Here is a 10063-nt window from a genome sequence, read left to right as displayed (position 1 = left end):
AAAAAAAAAAAAGGTCGTGGTAAGAAAATCACAAGACGCTGCGCTTATGGAACTCGTCGTTGTGACTGACTCCCGCCGAGAACCTCTCCGTTGAATGTCATCAAAACTGATGCTGGCCCAGTTTGTCAGTGTGCTGTACATCGATGTCATTTTCAAGATGTGGCTGTTTTTCAACATGAGGGGAGTGTGCAGCCGCTGATTTTTTTATTATTATTATTATTATTTATTTTTTTTTTTACACTCCCTTGTACCTTCCCCCACCCTCTCTAAGTCTTTGTCGGTCTTTTTATGTCGCTGTAATCCCAAAGGAATCGTTTTGTTTATCAGGACTTAACACATGTGGAGGGGAACAGGCGAGCGGATGTGGTTAGGGGGGAAAAAAAAATACGAATGAAGAAAAAAAACTTAACATGCAAACTACCCAAAGGAGAAGTGAGCGCCATAATGCGGTTGTGACTCATTTTTTTCATGGTTTCGCCTAATTTGACTCTGTGTTTTTTTCTTTTTGTCTTCCATCTGATCAGCAGACTTCTGCCTGATGTCAGAACACACATTTGACTGAGAGGAGCCGAAAAGGCCATGAGGGCCAGCGGCTTTTACCCACGTTCGATGGCTCTTTTCTGGGTGCTGCTTTGGTCGCTGCTCCCCCATCTGGTTCTCGTCTCTCAGCCAGACGGATGTGAACTTCAGGACGCTTACAGTTCACATGACGGTAAGTGATGCCTTCTTCTAAGAGTTTGCAAATTGAAGCACTCATTTGGGTTCACATTGGTTTTTGGTTTTTGTTTTGCACATTGGATATGTGCTGTTCAAATCAATGGTAAAATCGAACTTATTTAAGTCATCTAAAGCTGTCGGTTTCCTTACCTACGTTTCCCAACAAAATATGATGTTGAAATGATTCGGAATTTTGGAGTCGTTTGTGTCTCCTTGCAGCGGTAATGGAGTCATTGCGGTGTCACAATGACTACGAAGCATACGTCTACTGCAAGTGGAGGGAGGGGCCGCACATACGCGCGCCACTGCAGCTCTGGTTCCACACAGAACGCGGCAGGTAAGGACAACTGAAAGATCCGATTGAGACGGCGGGAGAAAAATGTCACTGTGGAGAGTCCTGCCTGTGCTCGCAGGGAGCAATGTGAGCCCTTTGGCGCCAAGGTCCGAGATGCGGATGGGCACAGGACCGTCCGGTGTCGATATGAAACGCGTTCTTTTTCCATCGGCATTCAACACACGGTCTTCTTCGTCAAGGACGATGAGGCGCTCTGCTCATCCGCCCCACGCGAGCCCTTGAAGCTTTCTCATCTTGGTGACTTGTCTTCACGTATTATGAACAATACATAAGTGCTCGCGTGGGGGGGAGGGGGGGTAAACGATAAGATGACTGCGATTGTGTTTATGTGTTGCGCAGTGAGAGCACGCACACCGGTGGATTTGTCCAAATACGACACTGCAGATGGACAGCTGGGGATCAAATGGTCCAGTCCTTATCCCGCATCTTCTTCCCTGAACAAAAACATGATGTACCAACTCGGCTACAAGGCAGAAAGACAAGACGCATGGACTGTAAGCACAAGACAAATTTCAGGCGTGCCATTTTGAAATCTCAGCAGGTCCTACTGAAATGGCCAGCGGTTGAGGGTGTCGCTCTTACACTGTATGTTCGTTTCTGTGAACGTGCCCGCAGATTAAGAATGTGAGCGGCACAGAGGTCAAACTGGAGACACGACTGCTGCTTCCGGGTCATAAGTACGAGGCCAGGGTGAGGGCCCGGGCCAGCGTGGGCCACTGGAGTCAATGGAGTCCCGTGCTGACGTGGAGTATGAAAGAAGGTGAGCGGCACAGATTAAACTGTGGAAAAAAAATAAAAATAGCACCTTGTTAACATTGCAGTTTCACATTTACATTCTCATCAATGCTATGGTATTTATCATCTCTGAGACTAGTAGTTGGGCTTTTTTTTTTCCCCAGCCAGTCAAACAGAGAAAGAAATGAACAATAAAGAAGATGTGACGAATTCATGTAAAAAAAAAAAAAAAAAAGCACGGTGGATTAATTGACTGATGGGAAATACGTTTTAAGCTAATTATACTGTTGCTATGCAGCAGAAAAAAGTCTGACCAGAACCGAAGTCAACACATCTATCTACCAAGGCATCTCTGCGATCACTGTCGTCATATTAAGTTCATTTTGTAGGGTCCTTTGTGCATGTATTCTGGGTTTTAAAAAAAAAAAAAAAAAAAGCTCTCTCACTCTGTTTCTCTGGGCAAAGACAGTGGACAGTTTCCCAACTTGTATTGTGTGCTGGATGGCGAGAAGAAGGTGATGTGTAGCTGGGAGGTGAGCCGAGAGCTGGATCACATCATCACCTACCAGCTGGCCTGTCAGCACAACCACACTACACCGTGAGTCAAGTGCGTGCGTGTGCGTGTGCGTGGGTGTGGGTGTGGGTGTGGGTGGGTGTGCACAAGCGTGTACGTGTCTAAATAGAACCCGGTGGAAACTGCTCTCCATATGTTGACGCCCTACCTTTTTGTGATTCCTGCTTGTAGGTCTAAGATCTGCTGCATGCACCCGACCGTGACCTTCGACCGCAGTCGGGCGCTGGTGCGATACAGCTGCTCGCTGTTTGCCGCAAAGCCCGCACATCTGCTTCTGGAACTTCGACCAACTCGCAGTGCAAAGACGTTCAGGGCCAATGAGCACAGTGAGTGATTGACATGCGATGCCAAAGGGGAAAAAAAAAAAAAATTAAAAAAACTGATGGCTCATGCTCAGACCAATCACCGTGGTGAAATGATTGAGCTTCTCCACCTAGTGTTGACTGGCATAACTGCAGTCTCACGTCGAAATGAAACTGAAGATCATTGATTGAGAGATGAGGTTTTGAATTCATTTCTTAACCCTTGCCTGCGTTTTGACCTGTTTTGATATTTGACAGAAATAGAAATGCCCTAAATGTCATTCTTTCACTCTGGAATTTGCTGATTTTTGTGTCCTAAAATTTAGCACAGGTGTCAAAGTCAAGGCCCGGGGGCCAGATCTGGCCCGCCACATCATTTTATGTGGCCCGCGAAAGCAAATCACACATGTCAAGTTCCATGATGCTTGCTAAAGTCTGAACCAAAATTTCCAAATTGTCACATGTAATCCACAATAACAGTCATTATTCTTGACTTCTGATTTTAAAACTCGTTATTCATCAATTGGTTGTGCGCTGTGTATGTAATATGTGGAGGTGATTAAACATTTCTATGGTTTCCCAAAATTCATAACGGCCCTCCAAGGGAAACCGTTACTACAATGTAGCCTCCGACAAAAAGGAGTTTGGCACCCCTGCCGTCGAGACACAAACCTGCCGCTCTTTCAATGGTTTCGATGGAATTACGAAACAGCGATTCAATGTGTGGTCATGTGCAGTTTGTCCCAGGCCACCGCAGCAGGTGAGAGTGAGCGAGAAAGGCAACAACTGGGTCGTGGAATGGGCTGAACCGAGCACAGCCTCCAAAGTCAGACTGCGTTATCAAGTGCGCTATTACAGGACGCAGGATAAGGTAATAAAGCAGACACCTTGAAATGAGTCCTTTTATGTTGGAACCACTGGGAAAGCTTCAACTCATAAATGTGTTTTATGCTCTCCATCTGTTTATCTTCTTATTATGAACTTCTCCGGTGCTCGCTTGTATTGCTGCGTGCTTTTTTTTTTTTTTTTTTTTTTTTTTTTTTTTTGGACATGCAGCATTTTGCCTTAGGTGACTTCCAACTGCAGTTTGCTTTGTGACGTCCCGCCTTCGGTCGTTTCACAAAGAGTTGGACAAAAAGTTCCAATCCGTTTTGACATGCGTCCCTTTGCAGGGGGCCTCTGTCTTGCTGAACATTTCACAAGGCTCCACATCAGTAAGCATCCCGGGTGCATTGTTGAACCCGTCCCAGCACCACCGGGTCCAAGTCCGATCCGTCGTCATCCCCGGACAGGGTTCGCTCTATGAAGGGAGTCCCTCCCAGTGGACCGAGCCAGAAGACTGGACATCGCATGCAGGTACTGAGTTATGTTCGTCTCTGTTTGTTCCGTAACCGATCTTAATATCTGAATCTTGTTTTGCCCCCTCTCCCTGGTAGCTACGTGGCCCATCACCGTCATCGTCTATTTCGGCGTCGGTGTGATTGTGGTCATCGTCTTCATCTTTCTCTCCTGGACCGTTTTAACTTGCAAAAGGTACTTGTATGCACTCCCTTTATGAAAACATATTGCATCATATTGTTTTGTTTTTTTTTAATTGATATCTCACATGTTGATAATTGTGCCGTGATTGCGGTACAAATTGTTGCGTGGAATTTCTGCTCCCACGTTGCTAAAAGGCGCACGTTTGGTTCATTGAAGGCGCTGAATTGTCTTGAAATCTGAATGAGTGTGGGAAACAGGTGGAGATATATAATTGTAGCGTTTCATATTTTACATATCTCAAGCACAGCCAAGTTGCTTTGTTTTGAATGTTCTCTGTTTCGGAAATTCCACAATATCTTCAAATAGGAAAATGATTCTTTGGGTGGGCGCAGTTCCTTCTCCCGGCAAAAGCAAAACCCTGTCAGAGATCAAGGTGGGAATGTTTTGGGTTTTTTTTTTTGTTTTGTTTTATTTTTTTTTAAATCTTGATTTAACATTTGTACTTTATGATGACAGAAAAATATTTCTATGATCCAGTCTGCCACCAGCCGGGCCCTGATCGAGAACGAGAACACTTACGTCTGCAAAGTGCATCAATTGTACAACTTATCGAGATGGTAATACCTCTCACTTTTTGACCACGATGACAATTGAAAGCTTTGCTCCTGTGTCGTCAAACCCAAGTCGGAATTCATCCGTGAGATTCCTGAAAATACTCTTCCACCCCCAGCATCTCCCCAAGCTCCTCGCTGCGGCCAACTGAGGGTGCAGAAAATAAAGATTTGGAGCAGGACCGACAGGACTTGAAGTGTAATAGCGTGGCCCTCCCTGCTGAGAAGGTTAATGGCTGTGACCTCCCAGTGCACTTCAACGGCCCATATATCTTCTGTCAGGTCAGCTGTTCATCTGCATCCGACATGTCACCCAAAATGTTTCAGGAACATTTTACAATCATTTACTGTGATGATATCAAGTGCAATGCACATATTAAAAAAAAAACAAAAAAGATTCTAGAATGACATGTTATGCTGACTTTTATATGTCTATTTGTCAGTCATTCGACTCCAAACGCTTGTGTGAAGAGACAACGGAGAACAAAGTAACTTCACCAGATGATCCTCCGTCGGTGGTCTTCTCCATGAACGGAGAAGGTTACGTGTGCCTCCCCCGTGGCAGCATCTCCACGTCCACCTCGGATCTCGTTTCGCACTGGGACAACGACGCAAACACGCAAAGGCGTGAGCAGAACCGCCGGTGTGCAGGTAACACAGCGTGGTCCGATAAGATGGTCGACATCAGGCCCGACAGCGGTGACCCGCCTCCGGCGTACAGCTCAGAGATCTCCTGCCCCACAGTAAATGCCTCAGGGTACTGTCTTCTGCCCCCTCCCTCTTGAGAGAAGTGGAGCTTGCTTTTTGCAAGGCATTTGAGCATTTATTCATTATCCTTGACATCCAGCTTAAGGTCCATGTACTAGTTGCTGACACTCTTTAAAAGTCAGACAATTAATTCAGTGGCAAGTAGAACAATTAGCGCCCACTAGAGCCTCGCATGAATTGTCTGGTGTCGTTTTTACACCGGATGCCGTCTTCGCAAAAGGCAACAGCATGGACCGCTACACCACCACAAGTACAGTGCCACCAAAAGGATGCCTTTCACCCTTAGGTTAAGGCCCAAATTGTTTACGAGTACCATGAGTAAGAGGCAGATCAACTGCCTGTAGCACGAATTGGGATATTTAGGGCCAGACTACCACAAGGGGAAAAATGCTCAATTGTTGAAAAGATATTGAATAAAAGCTCAAACTACTTCCCATACCAAATGCCTAAAAAAAAAAGAAAAAAATCCAATTGGTGTGTCACATCTGACCAGTGGGGGGCAGTAGTTAGCTGGAAACCAAAACTAATCTTGTGTCAAGGAGTTGCAGCATCTTTTTACTGAAACAATCACTGTTAGTCCAATCTAATAGCGCAAATAGTCATGTTATTTCCCTCTCGGAGAGATCTTCAATTAACAGTATGTTTATAATTGTGGCTGCAGCTTTCCGTCGAACTTCCTTGTATCGCGCGGAGTAGCCTTTCAAGAGTTTTCGTGAGCTACATCAACAGGGGGAATGCATTCGAAAACAATTCACATTTTCGACAGGACGGAGAATTTTTCATCGATCCGAGCACTTAAGATGTTGTTTTTAAATAAAGTACTCGAAACTCACTCGATGGTGCGACTGTACCTAATGTCATTGCAGATGCATTCTTGTTTACACACAGGACGCATACATGCCGATCTCATCGACATCAGAAAACAAAATCTCCTATGCTAATTATCTTTTGTTGCCTCAACTGAAAAGCCAAAAAGTGAAGTGCTGAAATTCATAAATTCATAGATACCGTGATGTTTGCTATGTGGTCATGTATGCGTGTTTGCATCGAGGTGTGCCTTTTTGTAACTTGTTGTCAATGTTGAAACTTGCCAAACGCTGTACAGAATATTATAAAATATGTCCTTTATATTGCGATGTGTGTGTGTGTGTGTGTGTGTGTGTTAAAACATGTAGCCAGTGAACAGGTTAGGTTACATTGAACAATTGGGTGTCCGTAATTGGTGCCCGTACAAAAAGTTGAAGCCAATTTGTTGGGTTACAGTTGCCTCAAAAGTGGCCCAGTTTGAGCCCTCCCAAACTCTTCTGGAAAAAAACTATGCCTGAAATGTCCAATAAAACAGCTTTATTAGGCTTTTTGTATAGGTCACACCGTCCACTATAATGAATTTACACGCTTATATACCGGAGGTGTCAAACGCCTGAGTTGTTCATTGTTAAACTCCTCCAACCAGAAAAAAACTGTAGAAATAGATCAATATTCCGAGGGTGTCAGATGTTATAATTGGGTGTCCGTATAATTTAGTGACGTGGCTGATTTGTGCTGCACCTGCCTTCGCACTCTTAAACAACACTCGAAACATAAACACCTCCTGTCAGACACCACTTAAGAACGTTTGAAAGAGGTTGGTCCAAAAAACTGCTTTTTTTTTTTTTTTTTTTAATGGTGCAGAAGTCCAGTTCAGACGTTACACAGAAATCCTGCAGTGTCTCTTTTTCTTATACAAACATTAAAGAGATGAAGCAAAACATAAATAAAACATTTCATGTAAGTGTGATTTGCGGTTTAAGGTTCACGCGCAAGCGGCACATTGGATGAGTGATTATACATCCGCCTCACAGGACTGTGGTTTGAATCCGGCTTGCGGACTTCTTTTGAGGACATGCATGTTCCTCCTGTGCTTTCGTTGGGGTTTTCCAGGTCTAGTTTGACTGTGTATCTGCTTTTTTTTTTGTAGCATGTTTTTGGATGACAACAGGGCTAAATACTGAACAAACACCTGCTGTCACCGAGGAATTGAAAAAAGAAAAATAATGGAGGTGGTCCGTCATTTGCAGTATGCGGAATGTGCTATGGAAATGTTTTTCGTATTTCTGCAGATCACTGGGGCACAGTCATGCTGGAACAAGTCTAGTTTGACTGTGTATCTGCTTTTTTTTTTGTAACATGTTTTGGATGACAACAGGGCTAAATACTGAACGAAACACCTGCTGTCCCCTAGGAATTGAAAAAAAGAATAATATGAAGCTAGTCCGTCATTTGCAGTATGTGGAATGTGCCATGGAAATGTTTTTCGTATTTCTCCAGATCACTGGGGCACAGTCATGCTGGAACAGAAACGGGTCTTTCCCAAAACCTTCCCACCAAGTACTTCACAGTGGAACCAAATGTGAACACAATCTGTTTGTGACGCTGTTTGACGTCCAAGTTGTTCTCATTTCAAAACAACATTTCCCCTAGGAAACAATGTCAAGTGAATTCATTTGTTCCGGGATGATGCTGTCATCATAATTTATAGAAAATTATCGTATTATATATGTATAATATATGTATATATAGTTGACGTTTTATCAGAATAATGACAAGTAACCTGCTTGAAAACACATTAAAACTAAATTAAAGTAAAACCGCTCACCTGACAGACACGTAATGGACAGGGAACAGGAGGCTGCATGAGAGCATTAAGAATGTTTGGGCTTTCGGGTTGTTTCATTTCCAGGTTCCGTTTAAGTAGTCGAATTATTATTTTCAATGCGGTAAAAAAATGCTGGCAAGTTTCTCTGTTTATTTTCCTGCTCGTCATGAGCTATTGTGTGCTTCGGCTATGATTATTATTTGCATAATTCATTTGTCATATATTGTACCCCAGCAGCTGTACCCTTTCCTCTGTCTCGGTCAGTTTTATTTCTTGTTTTGTGGTGGACGTCACAACTTTCCTCCTCACTATCTATCACTGGTACTCTTCTGGGAAGACATCGCAAAAAAGAAAAAAAAAAAACTATCCCAGCTGTCTTCGGACAGTAGGCGGGAGGACACCCTGAACCGGTTGCCAGCCAATCACAGGATTTAAAGACTTATTATTCAAAAATCAATATTGTGTCGGTCGTTGTGAACAAACAATGCATGCCGTGAATGTGATGCATTGACAGTGAAATCAAATTGCTGAGTAATCCCGGGAACTTCCAGACGCATGAGAAAATGCAAACACGGGCGTGTGTTTGACCTTGGCAATTATAATGGAAGGGAAGGACCCTTTTATTTGATTCGTTTTTATTTTGGTTTATTTTTTTTGAAGCATTCCATCCTTTTTTCAGTCTCTAAAGAAACCGTGACATTCCTGAGTCTCCTAGTCAGCGTCAGGCTATTGTTCCCTGCAAGAGGAGGGCGTTTCAATGGACCCACTGATTTGAGAGCGCGGCCGGATCACGCTTGGTCATCTGTGTGCATCATGTCCCCCTTCTGTTGGCGGACATCAAAACAGGAAAATAAAGGCATTGGAAGGTGCGGGGAGTGTGTGGTGTCACTTGGACGCTTGCGTAACCTCCTGTTGCAACGCCTTTTGTTTCCTACTGTTCAGTTTGGGGAATGTGGGCCGTGAGAGCCAAGGTCTGGTTTGGACATTAGTGCCTTTGTGGTATTGTGGTTACAAACACTGATTTGTGAATCTTAATACAATTATAAAACACTTTCCCCCGAAAATCTCAATTCCAACCTCACATCTTGGCTGATGGATTTCTGATGGGCACAGGTCAAAAAGGGTGTTTGCGCCATTCTGGGGGTGAACAGCCGACTTACTTTCTGGACAATGAAAGTGGCTCCACTCACTCCCTTTCAGCGCATGCGAGGCACACACACGGTCTTTGACATCGGAGAATGATTACGGTGTATAAGCATTGACTTGAATTTTGTTTTAGTTCCTCTGCGTTCCCTGAAGGCACTGTCGCTGAGGGGGGATGTTCCAAGCCTTTTGTCCGGCTGCCACTCATGATTCCACGCCCTTCTCAGTTGATACCACGCCTCCCATGCCACATCAGGGTCAAAAGTCAGAAACGCCGAAAAAAAAAAAAGATTTGAATGTGAAAATCAGATTTTAAACTGAAAAAAATAAATAAAACCTACAACCCCCCCCCGCCAAAAAAATAATAAGACCTCAAATGTCCAAATATGTATGGAATAGGAAACCGAAAATAAATAATTTATTCAAAAATGCCTCTTGTGCAGTCCTCCTCTATGAGTAAAAGTTTTTTTTTTTTTTTTTTTCTCCATACTGTGCCTATTTTCTAGTCGGCTAATAGTGTTGTTGAGACCCAACTAACCATATCATCCTATAAGGTCAGTTAGTTCTCTTTGAACCATCCTCGGTCCTTCGGGACACGCCCACATTGTCACAGTGCTTGACCCGTGTGTGTCCGAAATGAGCATGAACATGCTTCTCACAGTCAGCCAAGCTCGGTGGCTTTCTCCCTCCTCCTCCTCCTCCTCGTCCTCGCTCCTCTTTGAAGTTTGCGGGGGTGCCGAA

General features: G+C 44.0%; 1 protein-coding gene across 1 annotated transcript; it reads left to right on the top strand.

Annotated features, from left to right (window-relative positions):
• Positions 1-227: 227 nt before the first annotated feature.
• On the top strand, positions 228-8521 carry csf2rb (colony stimulating factor 2 receptor subunit beta). Its single transcript, XM_019877372.1, has 15 exons — positions 228-712; positions 937-1054; positions 1131-1309; positions 1412-1566; positions 1688-1832; positions 2273-2405; positions 2553-2707; positions 3421-3554; positions 3856-4039; positions 4120-4216; positions 4532-4598; positions 4682-4782; positions 4896-5058; positions 5220-7672; positions 7881-8521. The coding sequence occupies exons 1-14, from the start codon at positions 580-582 to the stop codon at positions 5559-5561; spliced, it is 2106 nt and encodes a 701-aa protein (XP_019732931.1). The 5' UTR covers positions 228-579; the 3' UTR covers positions 5562-7672; positions 7881-8521.
• Positions 8522-10063: the final 1542 nt, after the last annotated feature.

This window comes from Hippocampus comes, unplaced genomic scaffold (assembly GCF_001891065.2).
Source record: "Hippocampus comes isolate QL1 unplaced genomic scaffold, H_comes_QL1_v1.1 scaffold193, whole genome shotgun sequence".
In the NCBI taxonomy this organism is placed as follows: domain Eukaryota; kingdom Metazoa; phylum Chordata; class Actinopteri; order Syngnathiformes; family Syngnathidae; genus Hippocampus; species Hippocampus comes.
This window is presented reverse-complemented; position numbering and strand designations above follow the sequence as displayed.